Source organism: Ambystoma mexicanum, chromosome 1p (genome assembly GCF_040938575.1).
Source record: "Ambystoma mexicanum isolate Mex_15411 chromosome 1p, UKY_AmexF1_1, whole genome shotgun sequence".
NCBI classification, from domain to species: domain Eukaryota; kingdom Metazoa; phylum Chordata; class Amphibia; order Caudata; family Ambystomatidae; genus Ambystoma; species Ambystoma mexicanum.
In genome coordinates this window covers 119,862,625-119,882,038 of record NC_090921.1, presented here as the reverse complement: position 1 = coordinate 119,882,038, position 19,414 = coordinate 119,862,625, and the positions used below count along the sequence as shown (strand labels likewise).

Sequence of the window (19,414 nt, the reverse complement as noted above, 5' to 3'; positions counted from 1 at the left end):
CTGTGTGCATTTAGGAGGGCTAGAGTGCCCCCCAACACACTTTTGTGGCACACCATTTGGTCCCCCTCATTTGACAGGGGCCCCTTTCCTTCAGATATCATGTCCCGCCCCAACCCCCCTCCCCATTTTCTCTTCGCCCGCAGAGCTGTAATTCTCGTGTGCTTTTTGCTTCCGTTCCTTATCTCCCTTTTATTGCTTCTGTGTTGGTTCTTTTTCTATGCGCCCTCTCCCTTCACTCGCAAGGCACCCCCGCCCCCTTTTGCACACACTTTTTTCTTTGCTGCTGCCACTGATTCAGGACTGGTTCGCCCTGTTTGCCGAACCTTTCACTTTAACCTTCCCCTGATCGCCTTCACTAAGGGCTTGGGGTGTGTGCGTTTGTTTGCATGACCTTTTGAGAGTGGTTTTAACGTCCGTTGACAGCTTAAAGTATTACCATGCCAACTTGGCTGTTGTGTATAGGTATTTACCAGGCCCTGCCATAATCTTGTCATCCGATGTAAACAGCTGGAAATGGTGGGCGTACAATAGCCGTGCCCACACATGCCTAGTACAGAAGCCAAAGCTGTTGGCTTGGCCAATATTTGTTTTTAACAGGACATTAGTAAAAGGAACAGATGACGGGACACACATACTGCTTATACATAAAGTGGCTGAAGGCCCACTTGTTAAAGACCTATATAATTACACCAGTGGCACATTCTATCTGCAATTAAGCCTCCACACTCTGCTTAGAAATAACTGGTGGGCCTTCTAACCCTCAGTGCTTGATGTTGCTGTCTGAGAAAGCCAAGTCAAATAAATCCCAGGAGAATGTGTTTTGGGAGGGGAAGGTAGTGGCCGTAGGGATTGGCATGGCCATGGACTGCCATGGGGTAGGTACATCACCACAGATAAGCTGTGTCCTGTCTGCCATCTCATCTCCTGGCTATCTGTACTCCAATACAATAGCTCGTTTGAAATGTGGCACTTTAGCGCCAAAACTAAAAAAAAAATGCAAATGCTTATGGTTTGTAAATCCTGTATGCATAATTCCATTTGTGAGTCTTCTGCTGTACTGTTTATTTTTTTTCTTCCCCTCCCTCTGTATGCATTCTGGGCCTTGTAGTCTTGCATTTCCTTTTGTATGGATATTGCTCATGTTCTTTCCACTCTAATGGGGAAATTTGATTGGGGGGAGTGATCCATCCAATGGAAGTTAAGGGGATCCATCTATATGTCCTGACTGTGTGGGTTGGGCCTTTTACTCTCTTAGGCTAATGAAGAGCATTGTTGAGTTGGGGGGGGGGGGGGCGGGGGGATAATGCTAAAGCCCATTAGCCCCTTGTGATTATAACTGACCAATTCAAAACCAATCCTCCCAAAGCAGTTTAATTGTATTGTAGTAGTCATCTATATAGCGCCTTTTCACATTTGTATGACCTCAAAGCACTTCATGGTGGGATCGGCCTTGTGGGACCAAGTCCAGGCATGGGAAACGTTCTGGGGTAGGCTTTAAGAAGCGTGGGTGCATTTGGCTGAGATTAGGACTTGGCTGGCTAGGCTCCAGTAAGCAGCCCGAGAGGTCAAGTACGTGGGTTGGTGTTGAGGTTGATCAACCCAAACTGCTAGTGCAGGAGACTCCATGTGTACCGAGCTAGATCGAATTTGCTGTAGGTTGTCGCTGTATTCTAATGGCAGACGTGTTAAGTCTGGTGTTTCATTGCGAAGGTTATGTGACCGGCTAGACAGAATTTGTCATAGCCAAAGCTGCATTCTAGAGCGAGTGGATGAAAAGCCGTACCCGCGACAAATGTCGGCATAAGTGGTGCTTTTCTACATAGCTTTAAACTCGGAAGGAGGTCTTCTGCAATGCTGCTATGTCTTCTTATTATTCTGGCACTATGGGCCAGCTACCCCTAAGGCTGCCAGGGCGATAGGCTGGTTGTCCTAGAGCATCTTCTAGGAGTGCCAGACATGCTACCATGGCTAATGGGATTCTCGGCGTGCAATAGGCAAATACATGAAATGGACACAGCTACCACGTCTTCCACGTTCGACCGACACTAACCAAGTAATCTATGAAGCGCGATATCAAGGAATACTTGCATGTAACCATTGTGCATTCCAATGGCCACCCTAAGCAGTTAACAAGTGCAAGAGGTTGCTAACCAGTATCTTGGTACGTCATGGGTGGGCTGAGCCTTGTGGGTGTAATGCTCGAAACGAACCACATGTGTCGTTTAGTCCCAGTGCCGGGCCGCGTACATGTCTTGGCCTAGCCCTATGGCTTGTCCTTGCAGAAAAATGTAAGGATCTCTCTGAAGACTTATTTCCCACCCTAAAACATCAGTGTAAGTGCATCAAGTTTCAAACACCCAAGAACCATCTTGGTGCGTCACTATTTCTATCCAAAAATCCATCAAAGTGCGTAACCTGTCCTGTGCCCAAAAAATCCAACAGGCACATCTAATTGCGCAAGCCCCTTTGATATTCAGTAGGACAGGAGCCACCGGTACATGTCCTCTGGGTATTCACCCGAGGCGGGAGTTAGGATATGACCCCCAGCGCATATTTCAAGCCCTGACCGACTGCCCAGAAAAGACAATGTACATGCTGCCATCAGATTGTTAGGTGTTGTCTACCGATGACCAGGGCGCACCATTTAGATCGAAGGAAGTCTGGGTGGCTGATGTGCGGTGTGGATTGTGGTTGAGTTTAGCAGGGCGGACAGCAGCCGCTAACAGCTGCAACGTGACCCGCCTGATGTTTCGAGGAGGCTGAAGCCGGTGCTTGTGTGCGAGCAAAGTGGTGGGAATGCGGAGGAAGGAGGGTTCAGGATGTGGTAGGGAATAGCCAGGTTTTGAGGGCCTTTTTGAATGCGAGGTGGTTGTCAATGCGATGGATGAGGAGAGGGAGGGATTTCTAGTGGGGGAGGGAGTTCTAGTGGGTGGAGCTTGGATGGAGAAAGAGGAGCCTCTCAATCTGGTGGAGTTGTAATGGGGGGATAATTAGAAGTGCTGGGTCGGATCGGCTGTTCTAGTGGGTTGATGGCGTATGTCAGTGGCTCCCTGAATGGACTGCACTCCAAACGTTCTAACAGGGGCAGTGTTATCTTAGAAAGCAAAGAAAGACTTGCGGGCCTTTCCTAATCTTTGAGGAAAGTATGTAGTGTAAAAACGTGCCATTTTAAAATGTCAACGCACTGCTATTTTCTAAAACGTTCACGTCCATGAAGCAAGAAGTAACCACTTATTGTTGTTCACAAGGTGCTAATAACCTAATTGGCCGCTCGAGGGGTCATTATTGCAGGATGGTTACATACCCCCTCCCCCCCCCCCCCCGCTTACGAACTGATAATTCTGCTATAATGACCGCTCACGTGGAGCAATTATTGACTCCCGTAGCTGTGGACATGGGGAGAGAGAATGATGTGCTTGCAAATCGGCTGTGGTTGGTTTGGCACATTAACCACACGGCTGTCCCTTTTTAAAATGACGCCGCTCGTCCACGAATCCCAGGCACGCGGGGAAACCGGCTTTCCTGCTTCCACTGCACCGAGACTGCGTCACGTGTGGTGTCTGCCGGAGCGCGGGGCGGGTAGGGACGTGGCCTTCAGCGACAGGTGAAGGGGCGTGTGGGGTGGCAAGACTCGGGGTTCTTATGTACGATACGGGGAGTGCACATTTAGAGGGGGGCGCTTTGGTGAAGGTGCAGTGCAATTCCCTGTACCCCCAATCTGGGCCGTCAGTACACCCACCGCCATTACTAACCATGCTGCGCAGTCGCCCTGTAGCCAGCCATGCAGAACGTTCTGGAAGACTGGGCAGAGGTGTGTGAGGTACGGTTGTGCCCCAAAGATTGTGTCGTCCTTGTTCCTAGCCTAGGGCAGCACAGGCCCCACAGCGGAACACTAAATATTGCAGTACCCTTGTTGTGGTCCAGCAGAGTACCACATCTCTCCCGTCGTGCATACCCGAAAATGCCAACTGCATTACACACATCTTCCAGAACCCTCTGTGGCCACTAAACGAAACCAGGAGACCCAGCACTCCCCTAATGAAGAACACACACACACACACCCTAGCAGCCTGCAGTGCACCACCCGCATAACCGAACAGCGTGCGGACTAACACGAGCCCTGATGTGGTATTCTGCTGGCCAGAATGTGTGGTGCATCTGTGCAATGTATTGCACGGCTGGGATCCTGAGGGTTCCACTCGTTGACAGTTGGGAAGCATCTGGCTGGGGTGCTGGTTGTCCAGTGATCTGCAATGAATGCCTTGCTCCAGACTGTCCTGGTACTCCCTTACTGGAAGAACCCACTACAACATACTTGTGGTTACTGTTGGGGGAGTAGATTACCGTCCCTTCTGTCACAGCTCGTGACAGTCTGTGAGATGCTTAAGTGGGTGGAAGCTCTTTCCTGCCATAGTAGGATGGGCAAGATGGCTGCCACGAACTGCCTACATTAGCATGAAACCGCTCAGACTTGCTGACTGCTGCTTTAGTGGTGGCATGAATTGTCTCGCTGGGGATCGGATCATCTTGCTGTGGTGAGAACTGTTCTGACGAGAATATAGCATCCTCTTCAGCTGTACCTAAAAAAAATAAAAAATTGACATCTGCCCCTCCAATCTTTTGTTTTGTTGGTTTCCGTTTGTTGCAAACCTGGGTCTGACAGTCTGTTGGCGGAGTGTTCGTCATGAACGTATTTCCCCTTGGGGCTCTGTTGGTGATACTCTCGTCTTAATCCCTCATTCTTTCTGTCCGCCCACCCTGCAGGCACCATCATGATGCCGGAAGACAACACTGAATGGCTGCACCAGCTCCTGCGCGAGATCCAACTTGAAAAGTTCTACTCCAAGATCCGCGACGACCTCAACGTCACTCGACTCTCGCACTTCGACTTCGTACGGCCTCTGGACCTGGACCATATCGGCATGGGCAAACCAGGTATGTTGAGGCCCGCTTGGCAGACTGCAGTGCCAGCCTCATTTGCAAAGCTGCAACCTGCCGATACCCACACAGTCCTTGCGGTCACTCATCCATCGATACTGGGTCGCCTTTTCATCCAGGCGGGCCATACAGGACGTTGGGCCAATACATTGACCTAGCTTCTCTTTCTAGAACATTCCTTCCCGGCCACTCATTTCCTCCCATGTAAACAAATGCCTCCCAGCCACCAACCTGCCAATTAATTTGCTCACGAGTCCTTTCACTAAGTCGCCTTACAGAATTAATTTAAAGGACCACATCCCTCGTAGACTAGTATTTCTGAAACTGGGTTGGTGTCCAAGGCAAACCTTTTTTCTTTTCTAGACATTTAGGTAAATTCTCCACACAGAAGCCTCGTTAAATCTAAAAGTAAAATATAGCAAAACCACTCCTTCTTTTTCCCTTCTTGCAACTCATGACGCAGTAGTTTGCAATCGGTCTCCTCGTGCCACTCACCTTGTCACCTGCTTAGAATGTCCTCCTAGAGTCAAGTCAGCAAACCAAAGTCGCTCTGGGATGGCATTGTGCCAGGGCTGAGCAAAGCAGGCCCATGACTCCCTGTTACCGTTTTGCCAATGCCACCTGAAACCTAGGGCCTACACCCACACAGCTTCTGATGCACCCCTGTTCTGATATCCCACACCGCCTTCACAGGTTCCTCTACTATTGTACCTATATCTCAAAATCCAGTGCTGCCACCAGCTTTCCAAGCACATCGACCCACACAGAGCTGTGCAGTGGGCTTTAAGCCTAACCGGCCATATAACCACCAAGAGAGGGCCATAGTCCTCCATTTAGGACCTACCTACCTGCAACCGCCGTGCAGAGAACTAGTCTACCAAAAGCTCATGCATTTATTTATTTTTGTTCCAGCTCAAAGGAGACTGTTTGAAGCTATAAAGCGGAGGAAACCTGCAGTGAAGCCCAAATCCTGGATGTACAAGGTGCGTGACGCAGCTGCTCCCCTTCCATGCCGACCCAGAGACCCTCAGAAATGGGAATCCCATGATTCCGTGTCCCGGGCGGGAGAGGGGAACACATTCACAGAAATGCAGGGGGAACAAAGGCAGTGAAGTGTCCTAATTTGAGAAGCGACAGCTTCAGCTGAGGGAACGGAATACCGCGCATGTGCAAATAACATGGCCGCCCTCTGCGTGGTGGAAAAGGAGTGAACTAAAACGATAGTGATGCGCAGCGCAGCTGAAAGTGGCGAACTTTGGAGCAATGAGAGCTATCCATGTGGCCCCGGCATTGAGGGAGAAATAACGCCCCCCCCCCCCCCTTTCTTTTTTCTTTCTTGGCCAGATGTTTACAGGCCGTGGCCCAGAGCAGACAGACTGCACCCTGTACCCAGATGACACGCTGTCCACGTCCGCAGCCCGCACCGAGTCTGATCAGTGCCCCCTCAAGTGCCTGATCAACGAGAGGGACCTGGCCCTGCAAGAGAAACTGGGCGATGGCTGCTTTGGAGTGGTGCGGCGCGGGGAATGGAGGGTACCCTGTGGCAAAATGGTGAGTGTCCTATGTAGGTGACTGAAGGGGAGAGGGCAGGGGGTGTGGAGTAACTCCACCAAAGCCATTCTACTGCCTTATAAAACTCCTAAATGTCCTCTCATGAAAGATTAGTTTGCTACTCGCCCGGCCCCCTATTCATCACAAACACCCACTGAAAAGGTATTGCTACCCTGCACCCATCAGGAGGCTATCCCCAACCATAACTACATACTCATCGAGACAGACTGATCTCCAATAATGGAAGAACAGCGCCACCGCCTCCGCGCCCCCTCCCACCCCATGCCTCGGACCTACATGGATGAGCAAGACTGCTGGCAATTCTCCATCTGTGGAACAAGTCTACCTGAACCCTCTGCTGACCCCACACTTTAGCTCCCCTTCCCAATGTCGGCAGACCCCTTACGTATAGGACCTCCTACATGGTGCCAACCCCCCAATCACTTGGAACATGAGGTGATTTCCTTTTTTCTCTCTTGTGAAAATGCGGCCACCTTCTCACGCCTGGGTGACCTTGCACCCCTGCTATTTTTGAGTACCTCCTTTACCGGCCTCTAGGAGCCAGTTTTTAAAGACTGCTGTTTGAAAATGTCGGGGGTAACTGTAGAGAAATGAGAACACCCATTTCGGTTTGTTTCCAACATTTCTAAATGCTCAGAGCCACATTTTTGTCACCCTGTTCACCTGAAATACATATTTCAATTTGACAGCGAAATATATTCCCAAAATATAAAAACGCTAGAAAGACCAAGCCAGCAATTGCCTTCCGACCGCCAGGGGTGTTGCTAGGTATGGAAAAGATCCAGGGCTACGCTCATGTTGGGGCTATCTAGCCTTTTGGTTGTAGCCCTTGAGCTTCTATCCGGGGCTACAACCAAAGCCCTGGGGCTGTCTGCCCCCTCACCTCCCAGATCTCCCCTTAGCAACGCCTCTGCCTGCTACAAATATATTCCCCAGCGTGGGGGAGGGGTGTTGGTATTTTTGAGATACTTAGAATGTTGACATCAATTTTGGTCCAACTTCTACCTTGCACACCAGGTTTTCTCTTTGGCGCATCGGCCTCGCTGGTTATGCGTTCAGAGATGTGCCAGTGAAATAGTGGCTGAAGCTTCCTTGGTCCTTCTGACCCCTTTTCAATGTGACCTCTGTCTCTCAACAGATCAGCGTGGCTGTGAAGTCCCTACGCACCGACCTGTCCACCGACACCGAAGCCCTGAACGATTTCTTGCAGGAGGTGAACTCCATGTATGCCCTGGACCACCCCAACCTGATTCGACTCTACGGTGTGGTGCTTACGCAGCCCCTCAAGATGGTAAGCAACTGACCAGATCCAAGGATGGACTAGGAACCAAAAGGGGGCCTGGAAATGATTGTCAAAGTTGCCCCACGTTACACCTTCTCAACAAGCCCAACCCTAAAATGTGGAAGTAAAATAGGTTGCCAGACAGAAGAGGCCCAGGGTGCAGATGCCTACTAGGAAATCTCCCACGTTTCTTGTAGGCCAGCCCCTCTCTAGATCAAACCTTGAAGCTCTGGAGGTCCCTCCTGGGCTTGCGTAGGCCACTTCATAGCTCTTTGGCCTGTTAATCTGAATCTCTCCCATTTTTTTTTGTTGTGGTTTACAGGTGACTGAGCTGGCCCCTATGGGTGCCCTCCACGACTGCCTGCGTGCCCGCTATGGCATTTTCCAACTGGACCTCCTCTGGCACTATTCTACGCAGGTGGCAGCAGGGATGGCGTACCTGGAGTCCAAGAACTTCATTCACAGGGACCTGGCCACACGCAACATCCTGCTGTCCTCCGAGGACCATGTGAAGATCGGTGACTTCGGCCTCATGCGGGCGCTCTCCAGCAACACCGACCACTATGTCATGTCGGCCCATCGCAAGATGCCCTATGCTTGGTGAGCAAGCTAGGTACCTTGGGAGGGTGTGTTAGTGGTACAACGTCCTTTCATCGCAGGATTAACCCTCCCTGGGCTTTTCTCTGCGAAAATTCTATCGAAAAAAATAAAAACTGAGTTTTTTTGGGGGGCTACAAATAAATATATATGGGGTGTGGGTATTCAGGTATATCAAAACATTAAAGGGGATGGGGGCTTTGGGGGGGACTATTAGTTTTTTCGATGGAATTGCTGCAGAGAAAAACCCAGCAATGGTTATTCCCGTTAGTATGCACATGTTAGAAGGTCGCAGAGGTAGACTGATTTCATTTTCTGGAAACGTGCAAGAGTGGACTGGCGATGGTGAGAACATCCTGATGGGTCAGGGAATATATGCGCAGGGAGTGCAAAGGCGCAAAGGGGATTGCAGGGATCCGTTCGGGATTTGTGAATGGCACAGTTGGTTTGAAGGGTGGCTGCATGTTGGAAGTGAACACAACATATGGTCAATATTGAGCTTAAGAGGGCTGCGCTCATTCCAAGGCTGGGAGCCATTCCAGAAATTGGGGTTGCAAGCAGTCCCTGCTGGGTGGCTTGGGGGACCAGAAAGTGTGCTCTTGATATATGGTGATAAGGGCAGAGTGCTGCTCCTGTGATGGGATAACTTGATACTGGACCGATGTTCGGGAGTGGCTGCGTTACTCATGTATGTACACTTAACCTTCTCAGGTGCGCTCCGGAGAGTTTGAAAATCGGAACCTTCTCGCATCCCTCGGACGTCTGGATGTTCGGCGTCACCATTTGGGAGATGTTCTCCTACGGCCAGGAGCCGTGGCTGGGCCTGAGCGGCAGACAGGTAGGAGCTCTATGGGAGGGCCAGTACACACATTTGGGGTTGTGGGACACGGCACAAATCAAAGGCTATGGACACAGATCGTTGGGGAAATGGCATCAACTAGTGTATAGACAGTCTGACGTGATGAGGGTCTTGACACGGGATCGGAGAGACTCCTAGTGGTGAGTAGCAGTATGGCCCTGGTTGATTAACACTTGTGCAGCAGTGCCATCTATCAGCGAGTGTCTGCATAGCATTGTGTGACGACTGGTGGGAGGAGCAGACACTGGTGACAACAAACACCTATTGGCTATCCCGGGTATGGCATCTGGGTTGGGGGTCTAGTCTATCCCTGCACAAGATTTCAGTGAGGTTTATGGGGTGTCCTGCCACTGTGGTAATTGGCTGTGGGGTAGTCAATATATTTTCAGGTCATGTTGAAGGGCTGGCGCTCAATCCAGTATGTACAATATTTGACGCGGTCGCTGTTTCTTTCTTCAGATCTTGATGAAGACCGACCGGGATGGTGAGCGGCTGGAGCGCACCGAGGACTGTCCACGAGCCATGTACAACATTATGCTCAAGTGCTGGGCCCACCGTCCTGAGAACCGGCCGACCTTCGGGGCCCTCATTTCGCTCCTGTCGGAGGTAAGTTCATTCCCTTATTATCTCTGCTCCTGCATGCTTTCAGGTTCCTGATACCATCCTTTACTCACCAGTGGTCTTCAAAGTGAGGGTGGCGGGAGGAGTTCTATAGGTGTGCGCACCTTGCCCTGAAGGCATCTGATGGCAGCATCAACCTGTCTGCCCGCTCCCAGGACCCCTCGCACCCCCTATACACCCATTGGTGAAGCCCCACGCTACAATTCAGATTCAATAAAATGTTGTGAACCTCTTTCATAAGTGATTATGTTTTTGCAGGCCCGGCCCCAGGAGGTGAGAGCTGCTCAGGAGCTGAACGAGCTGAGGTGGCTGCGGTTGGACGCCGGCGATCCTATCACGGTCATCGACAGCAGGTAGGTCAGTGATTAGAGCAACTCGAGATCCTAGCTACCGCCGCAAATGCAGAGAGGCAGACCTAGGTGGTTCCAAGTGCATGACTATTGACGCACCCTCCTACCCCCCCTTATGCATTTAGGCTCTTCTGTGCAGTGGAACAAAGCTTGTCGCTTGACACCAGGTGAGAGGTTCTTGGGCCCCGCACAGGTCCTACAGAACATCTGAGTAGCCACTCTAATCTTTCACTTGTAGCTGTGGGCCTGCACTAAAGAGGCTATTCAGTTTTTTCACAATCTCCTACCAATGCACTGATGCTGATCTTGTGTTAGATGATTAATTTCTTGCTTCAAAGCCCCTTCTCTTCCATGTCCACTTTTTGGTTTCTCCGTTTAATACTCCAGACTGTCGTATTGACCTTCCTGCTACTTTCTTTTGGGGTGCTTAGCCTGGAGTCCCACACCTGGCGAGGCCAGAACAAGAAGACGCTGAAGGTGGGCCTTTTTCCAGTGTCTGCGGTCTGCTTGGATGACCTTCCACCGGGTGCCAAGATCAGCCCGCCCGTCCGTAGCTCCCTGATGCACGTGAGCCATTGGGATGCGGATCCTGAACACAGCTGGGGGATGCCTGATGCACTGAAGGAGTAAGTTCCACCTGTAGCAGTCCTCTCTCTGTGACTACTAGGGAATAATAGGGACTTGGGCATCCTAAAGCACACAGACCACCTTAAGGAAATTGGAGGTCTTGTTTGTTTCCTGTGGTGTAGCCCTCTGATATTCTCTGCTATGTCCCCTAAGTTGATAAAAAGGGCTCCAACAGGCGGGTAGAAGAGGCTTCTGAAATGCCAGGACAGTTGACATGGAGTTTTGGAAAAGCCCAGGAAAAAGGGAGATTTTAAGGGATGGAGACAGGTTGGCGGGGGTCTCTTGGTGCCATAGCAGATGGATGGGGTTGGGCCTAAAAGTAGTACTATGAGGAAGGAAAGGTATTTGGAGGTTGGTCCAGATGCAGGGATTTTAGGGAAAGGAACGATGTATAAATTGGAGTTGGCAGAGCAAGTTGTGACAGACTGTTGCCCATGATTGGATGCTGGTAACTCTTCGTTCTCTTTACAAACTGTTAAATTCTTTCTCTTTTTGTCCACCCCTCCTCCTCCTTCCCTCTTTCTTTGTCTTTTACCCCCCCTGTTCTCTCCCGCAGCAGGAAAGCGCGCGCTCGCGAAGCGCAACGTAATAGAGCTGCTGGAAACCAGCTGCTGCGCATGCAGAGTGAGTATTCGATCCTTACTCAATTTCTATAGAATTCTATCTTTTGTAGAATGTCTCAGTATGTTCTCTGGAATAGTTTTGAATCATTTCCTTGTAAGTAACTTTTGAAACCGTTTTAACGAGTGGCCTGTGTGATTAGAAGGTGAATGATCTGTTTGGGTGGAAGTAGTCTTCCTCTATAGCCTTTGGAGGGATCTTCAGTCGGTTCCTTTAATGATTCTGTTGTGCACCCTGTAACAATGACACCCTGATGTGCGTGGCAATACCCTTTACTTGGTGTGCATTATTGAAAGAAGTGTTATTGTGTGTAGAGTCTGTGTTCTGACCCTTCAGTGTTGCCTCTTTAGGACTTTCAAAGAGTCTGGAGTCTATCAGCGAGTTGAGCGTGTTGGAATCACCTCGCCACCCGCAGATGCGTGTCCAGGACCTTGAGAGCATTCCCAGTGCTTCCCAGCGGCGCATGAGCGAGCTCCCCTCCAAGAACATACTTGATAACTTGCGAGAACGGACAAAGCTGAATGTACCAAACCCCTTTGATGCACCACCATCCGTCAAGCCCAAGCCGAATCCTGGTACGCGGGAGCGCCACTCGGTTCCCAGCACAGCACCCGGACCATGGCTTGTGCCGCAGTCTTTTCCCAAGGTGGACTACCCGCAGCTTCAGCGTCTGAACCTTGAGGAGCGTGGACAGGGTGCAGATGCAGGAAGGGTCAAGTGGATATCTGCGTCCAATCCTCAGTTGGGACCCACCGATGGCAGGAAGGAATCTGGCCCATCCAGGCCTCTTTCAGCAATTGTGGATGGAATGAAGCTAATCTCTGGTTCACCGCAGAAGATCGACGCAGTGATGATGCAGCGAAAGGTCAAGGAGGTAGAGTGGCCATTTTATTTCTCTATTTAACTTGATATCTTGCTCTCTGCTGAGTTTAAAGTTGAATTAGTCTGGCTATTTAGGAGCCTCTTCCTTGGAGGCTCATGAACCCGCTTGTGCATGGAGGACAGTCAAGATTCTGTGCTTTCTGTGATTTAAAAGTAAACACTTGAAGGAGGTCTAAACTTTGCTTTACAAGCGCATGTAGCACAACCTATAGGAATTCTGGGTCTTTCACAACAGGCTGTTGCTTTTTAAGGCTACTGGCCTTTGGGCAGAGCCGGCTGCTTTTGATGACCTTTCCATCGATCCGTATAGTCCATTTCACCTCTGTGCTTGTGTGCAGTGCTTAGCTTGCCTTCAGCCGAAGCTCTTTACATGGTGGACCAATATCTAGTTAGTTTTAAAACCTTCCATTTCAAGGTCATGCGATGGCCTTCCTTTGAAGAGCACTCTCCCAGAATACTTTGTAATCTGTGGCCTAAAAGGCATTGTCATGCTCAGAATGTGTGTGTGTGTGTGGTGGTGTGAGGAGTTGCTTGATGCCACAGGCAAAGCATTAACTTTATTCTTCTTTGCTTTTGTAACCAATTGCACCAACACTATATCTTGTTTTCTGAGTTTAGGTTGAAGACCGTGTCCACGGTGTCACCACCGATGAGTGCCGGGATGCCCTTCGCATGCATGGCTGGGACCTCATGAAGGCCATCCACTACCTCAAGGTAAGGCCCCGGTCATCCCGGCCGAGCGCTAATTGGACGCACAAGCTCCGAAACCTGTATGTTACCAATGTCCGAGGGCAGACGTCACGCAGCAGAGACTGAATGCCAACCTACTGGACTAATACAGGGTGAAGACCACTTATAAAACGTCCTCCCAGCTAATCAGAAGGAGAACTTGGGGGGTGAGCATCCTGGTGTTGGCCATGGATGTAGACCTGACATTAAATGCATTTTGTCAACCATTCCAGGGAAAGTTACAACTTCTCATACAGGGAAGTTTGGCTGAATCTCTTTACACCTCAAGCAATGCCACAGTGCAGTGCGACGGATCAAAGCCACCGCGCAGTGTGGATGATGATGATCTACAGTTAGTGTATGGATTTCAAGATGAGGGAATCCGTCTAAAGGGCATAGAGTACACCTTGAATTTTACATTGGAAAAGGTTGTTCAAAGTGGAGTGGCATGTTGGCACTCATGTTGTGACCGTCGCAGAGTCTTGGCTTTCCAGAGTGTTTGGAATGGGCCAGCTCTGGAGGCGACCTCTTGTGCATATTTGCAACCAGCGGCAATTCCACCAAGCAACGCTCGGCAGAAAGAAACGGAGACCCGTGTTGGACATTGTGGAGGCAAGAGGATTTCACAGACCACTCCCTGCAAACTACTATATGTACTTTATAAAGATGCCAAGTAACCATTCAAGAAGACTGGGCAAGATTGTCTGCAGCAACCACTCCAGACTTTGTGGAGACCTGCTCATTCTGGGAACATTAAAGGCAAGGATACGTGGAGACCACACAAGACCGTTCTGCTGAAACACCTGACCCAGTCGTTGTACCTTGATCCCACTCAGCCACAATCAGGCTTAACGCAAACCCAGGAACTCTGAACCAAGGAAAGTGTATTTTCTGTATGAGCAAACCCCTAGGAGGACTGGAGTCGGGGGGGGGGGGAGGGGGGGGGGGGGGGGGGGGAGTGGCTAGAACATTTCTGAAGGAAGGAGCGCATTCCGCCGCCTAAAACATCTTTCATTTACTTTGGAACTTTGTCCACAGGAACTTTCACTGTACTCTGGAGCTCTCGGGCATCGCCTGTTCGTGTACATTATATTTATCTACTATGTATTTATATAATTATTTATTCTATAAAGAGAATGTAAATTGGTCTAGTATAGTGTTGGAACATTTAATTGTGTAACAAAATCCCATGCTTCCAGTTTCGGGTTATGAATTGGCAGCCAGTAGAGCGACCGCTTTGGCATGGCTCTTACCTCCGTCCCAATACGTTCTTCCAGTAGCTGGCATAGTTGCAAGGAATTCATTGACGACAGCAGGACTGCGGACTGAAGGGACGATCTGGGTCATCGATCAGGAGTAACGTACTGATTTCCTGCATGAACGTAAAATGATCTGTCGGCTCGCAGTGTGTTCATGTTGAACTTGGTAGTCCCTCTACCTTCCCGCGTGATGTGTTGGGAGCGCATGTGGCGATGTTGCAAGTCTTGGATCCTGGAGACTCGGGTTCACGTTTGGACCCCATGCACTACTCTGTTCTGTGTACGGCACCCCATGTTCAGGGTCCTTCTGCAATGGTAATATCCCCCGTAACGCACTGTGCTCTTGGGAGTTTGTTCAGCGCTACGTCAAATGCCGCCGATAATGTTATGGTTCTTTTTCACAGTGTAATATTCGACCAACATTTTTTACGTGTGTGTAAACTATGAATAAAATCTGACTGGAAAAAGGCAATAGTTTCTAGAAGCTGATATATCTGCATTCTTAACAGCATTTCAGAAGCACAATCTTCTAGTCCGGGTTGGGTCCGGGGGTGGAAGGATTTGTCCGCATGTCATTGCTGTGCTACTGTGCTACAGTCCGTTTAGCTCATGGTGGCAGCCTCTCCGCTCACGGAGATATTGGTGTTGAACGGCAGAAGTGATGTTTGTTATTAAAAAGTAATTCCTCATTCAGTTTATAGTCATTTTATTAGATCAGTGTATCAACCGTGATGTCACGTTTTGGTATCCAACTGAAAACAATCATGTACATTTTTCAAACAGATTAAATAAACAGATGGTTAGAATACTCAAATATATAGTAATACATCAAGGCATATGGAAGTAAGACAATTGGTCAATTACCCTCAGTATGTTGCACCCACTGGTCTGAAGACTCTACCATCGGAACTCCCCACACACCTCCCTTCAGAATTCGAGGGGTCTCGTCCATACTGCCCTGAGGAAGGCTATACTATTTGCCAAGCAGTTGGCACTACACCGAAACATGTAAATTTGCCTTATTGAAGCCAGGATGTTTACATACACATAGACAGATCCCTACATGGTTATCTACATGCCATGTCGGATAGAGGGACTATAAAGAATTTTGGATGTTTTCCAGTCGCACCTCTACCAATCAGAGAATTGATAACTGAAATTAAGATTTTTACTCTTTTCATTGACATTTAGGTTTGTGTTCTTTTTGAAATTAAGATTCGTTTTCTCTCTCTTTGGAAATCTGGATCAGTTTTTTGTTTCCCTTCCTCTTTTTCACCGATTACACTTTTCAAATAGTTTTTTATGTTCTGAAAGTGCAGGTTTTGTGTTTTCTTGATCTCCTACATTGACTAATTGTCTTTCTTCCAAATGCCTTGATTTCTTACTATATTTTGTTAGCTTTTTGAGTATCCTCTGCATCTGTTTTTTTAAAAATCTATTTGATAAAACACTCCAGTTTAAGAAATGTACGTGATCAAGTTCAGTTTGATTTTTGGGATACCAAAACGTGATATCACGGTTGATATTGCGTATCAACAGAGCCTGTTGAACCGTGAACCTTCTTTATTCTCCCTCTCAAGCTTATGCCGCGGGCACTTGTCTTCCCTCACCCCATGTTCTTCCTCTCCTCCTTTAAGGAAGCCCCTGGCTTTAAGGAGGACTGTCCCGTTCCACGCTACAACAGTGCCTGTGGCTGGCATCAGTAGACGTTTGTGGCAGCAGTAAAGCCTTCCCAACCAATCGGCTGGAAACTAATAGCATGGCCCCCCATGCTTGTGAAAAAAGCTTTCTAATGGCTGTCTGACATTGCAAAGGTCTAACAGACTGCTGAACCTTGGTAACAAATGAATGAGCCTTTTCTTAAGCTCTGACATTTTGAGCGGTCAACCCAAAGTACACACCATAGTCTCCTTTTGTGATGTGTGTGTGTGTGTGTGTGTGTGTAGGATGTTGCATGAGGGGTTATCGGGGCAGAATGTAGTTGGCAAAGGCTAAGCCAAATAATATGACAACCAAGTACTTATAAGGCTGCATGCTTGTTTACAAAAATACCCAGTGGGTGTTTTTTTTTTTTTTCTATCTCTTAAGTTTTTCTTCGATGCAACGATTTCAATTTAGAACCTTTACATTTCAGAATGAGATTTGCACACCTCCCTTTTAGACCGCAGTCGGTGTAAGGAGTTCCATCAAGAATATTTTAGGGCTGTTGCCACTCTGTGTCCAAGCCTTCAATTTCGCTGTACCCTGTAATGGGAGCTCCCGTTCGCAATAGCCATGATCTAATCGCAAATCTACAACACTTAGATTTATTATTTTTGGTCTGATGTGTTCGTTTTTTGGAGGTGTTTATTTAAAAATATATATATTATTTCTTTGGGGGGCGGGGCTCCTTCTTTATGCATGCCACGCAACATTTAAGGAAAGGCGATGTTCAGTGTGGACATTACAATTCAGATGCAGTCACAGGGAGGTGGTTATCCACACATTCAGATGTAGTCACGGGGAGGTGGTTATCCACACATTCAGATGTAGTCACGGGGAGGTGGTTATCCACACATTCAGATGTAGTCACGGGGAGGTGGTTATCCACACATTCAGATGCAGTCACGGGGAGGTGGTTATCCACACATTCAGATGCAGTCACGGGTAGGTGGTTATCCACACATTCAGATGTAGTCATGGGTAGGTGGATATCCACACATTCAGGTGCAGTCATGGGGAGGTGGTTATCCACACATTCAGGTGCAGTCATGGGGAGGTGGTTATCCACACATTCAGATGTAGTCACGGGGAGGTTGTTGTCCACACATTCAGATGCAGTTATGGGCAGGTAGTGGTGAATTGCTGTTTCTTCTGTGTTGTCTGTTGTCCATCTGCCAACAGTGGGGAGGGTTTACAGACGGGCTAATACTTTCTATTAAACCATGCATCGAAAGATGAGCAGTGTGTATAGATCGACTGTGGCTGTCTTTTATCCGTGTCTCTAAATCCATGTTTTTCTCCCTGGCAGGTGGAGCAACTCTACAACCTGAGCCGTCACTCGCGGGAGGAGTGCCGCCGTATTCTGGAGAAGTGTCAGTGGAAACTGGATATTGCATGCCGCTATGTTCTCCAGCGGCAGGTTGCACTATAAATCTCAGTGTGTTCGGCCGCCAATGGCCACAATTGATTATGGTGGGAAGATATGGTTTCCGTAAGCACATTTCGATTTGAAGACTGACTTCGTCGGACAATCGGTAGGGATTCTTCCCCTGGAGGACACACCAACCGGCACATGTGTTAAAAAGGGAGGAAAGCGGTTTGGAAGCGGCAACAGGGAGAAGCGGTGCCTGTCAGCTGGCCCAGCCATTGAGTCGCAGAAATTGACTTTGTAATGGTCATGGGTTTACATGGTGGCATGCAAATATGGACTAGGCCACATGTATGTGGTGCATGCATTAATCTGCGTCTGGTGTTGTGCAACCAGCCATGGAAGTGAACATGGCTCAGACTCCGCCATACGGGTGCGTGTTGATTCCAGTGCTATCCTCCTATGTTGCTGCGCAACAACCATGATGAGCAAATTCCAAGAGTGCTTTGACATTAAATGTTCGATCGGAGCTCTGCATCAGAGTAGCCGGACCGGTCAGTTCAGTACTCTCTGGGGAGGTTGGTGGGCGTAGGGTGAACATGCACACTCTTATCGAGAGAACATTGGTATGTTTAATATCTCAAGTGTAGAGCTTGGAGACACTTGACGATATTCTGCAGATTGGAACCTGCGCTTATGTGAGATGTTCCAACCACTGCGTCTAAATCCATATGATGGATCGAGGGGGGGGAAATGCAGAGAAGGATTAGGCCCAATACGATATCCCTGGTCTTGAAATCTATCCCCAGTTGAAGGTGGCTTAAAGTCCGTAACTAGAAGGCAGAGGACTAAAACCCATCTAGTGGACCCCAGCAGACTGTCGCCGGGAGAGGAAAGGAAGGGATGGTCACATGGTACAGTAGGAACATTGACATGTTTTATTGCGTCAATCCTCAGCTGGTTCAACCTGCCGAAGCCCAATCAATGTTGTGGGTGTTGGTCATCAAATGGTAAATCTGTCTAGTGGAGACTCTATGAACGGTTACCGGCTTTTAGACCAGGCAATAAATGAGGGCCCTGGGCTCAATTCCCCCTTGCTGGCAGTGCCCTGGAGCAGCCTTGGGAACAATTTCTGAACTCGTGGTACAGTTCCCGGCAGACGAGATAGACCGTATCTGCAAAGACATTGCGGTCGGAAGCAAAGGCTAGACTTGTCACTGCTTGTGTGTATCTCAGGGATTATAGAATCAAAGATGTGTTAAACAAACCAATCCCACCTGTGTTCTGAACAGGGACTGGGTTTGTCAACTTTCTCTGGTTGGATTACATTTTTAATTGTGTACAGATGTGAAGTATATTTTTATACGAGTGAATGGTGCTGGGAATGGAATTCTGTTTTGTCTTTGGTTATTCTGTGAATGTGACCAGATCATCCTGGATTCGACATGTTTTATAAAAAAAAAAAAAAAATGAAAAACCACTTGTCTATGGGTGTTTTTACTTTTACATCGACTGCTTGCACCCTGGCATCCTGCATCTAGCAGAGCCAATCGTACCTTACATAAACTGCTTGTACGCCTGGCATCCTGCATCTAGCAGAGCCAATCGTACCTTACATAAACTGCTTGTACGCCTGGATCCTGCATCTAGCAGAGCAATCGTACCTCACATAAACTGCTTGTACGCCTGGCATCCTGCATCTAGCAGACCCAATCATACAGTACATATAATGCTCGTGCCCTGGCATCCTGCATCTAGCGGAGCCAATCGTATCTTACATAAACTGCTTGTACCCCTGGTACCCCTGGCATCCTGCATCTAGCAGACCCAATCATACAGTACATATAATGCTCGTGCCCTGGCATCCTGCATCTAGCGGAGCCAATCGTATCTTACATAAACTGCTTGTACCCCTGGCATCCTGCATCTAGCAGACCCAATCATACAGTACATATAATGCTCGTGCCCTGGCATCCTGCATCTAGCGGAGCCAATCGTATCTTACAT

At 48.7% G+C, this 19,414-nt stretch overlaps 1 protein-coding gene across 2 annotated transcripts in view; it reads left to right on the top strand.

Annotated features, from left to right (window-relative positions):
• The window catches only part of TNK1 (tyrosine kinase non receptor 1), a 36,588-nt gene extending 17,704 nt beyond the window's left edge, over positions 1-18,884 (top strand). Inside the window, exons 1-14 of one of the 2 annotated variants that reach the window (XM_069644756.1) lie at positions 3,526-3,604; positions 4,765-4,935; positions 5,851-5,921; positions 6,283-6,489; positions 7,649-7,801; positions 8,115-8,392; positions 9,101-9,227; positions 9,708-9,854; positions 10,128-10,222; positions 10,651-10,845; positions 11,403-11,470; positions 11,818-12,341; positions 12,968-13,063; positions 17,348-18,884. In XM_069644756.1, the coding sequence (XP_069500857.1) occupies positions 4,773-4,935; positions 5,851-5,921; positions 6,283-6,489; positions 7,649-7,801; positions 8,115-8,392; positions 9,101-9,227; positions 9,708-9,854; positions 10,128-10,222; positions 10,651-10,845; positions 11,403-11,470; positions 11,818-12,341; positions 12,968-13,063; positions 17,348-17,470 (2,247 nt within the window). In that variant the 5' untranslated portion in view covers positions 3,526-3,604; positions 4,765-4,772 and the 3' untranslated portion in view covers positions 17,471-18,884. Of the gene's footprint in view, positions 1-3,525; positions 3,605-4,764; positions 4,936-5,850; positions 5,922-6,282; positions 6,490-7,648; positions 7,802-8,114; positions 8,393-9,100; positions 9,228-9,707; positions 9,855-10,127; positions 10,223-10,650; positions 10,846-11,402; positions 11,471-11,817; positions 12,342-12,967; positions 13,064-17,347 lie in introns of those variants that run through there. The other variant, XM_069644747.1, reaches the window with a different exon arrangement.
• The last annotated feature ends 530 nt before the right edge of the window (positions 18,885-19,414 follow it).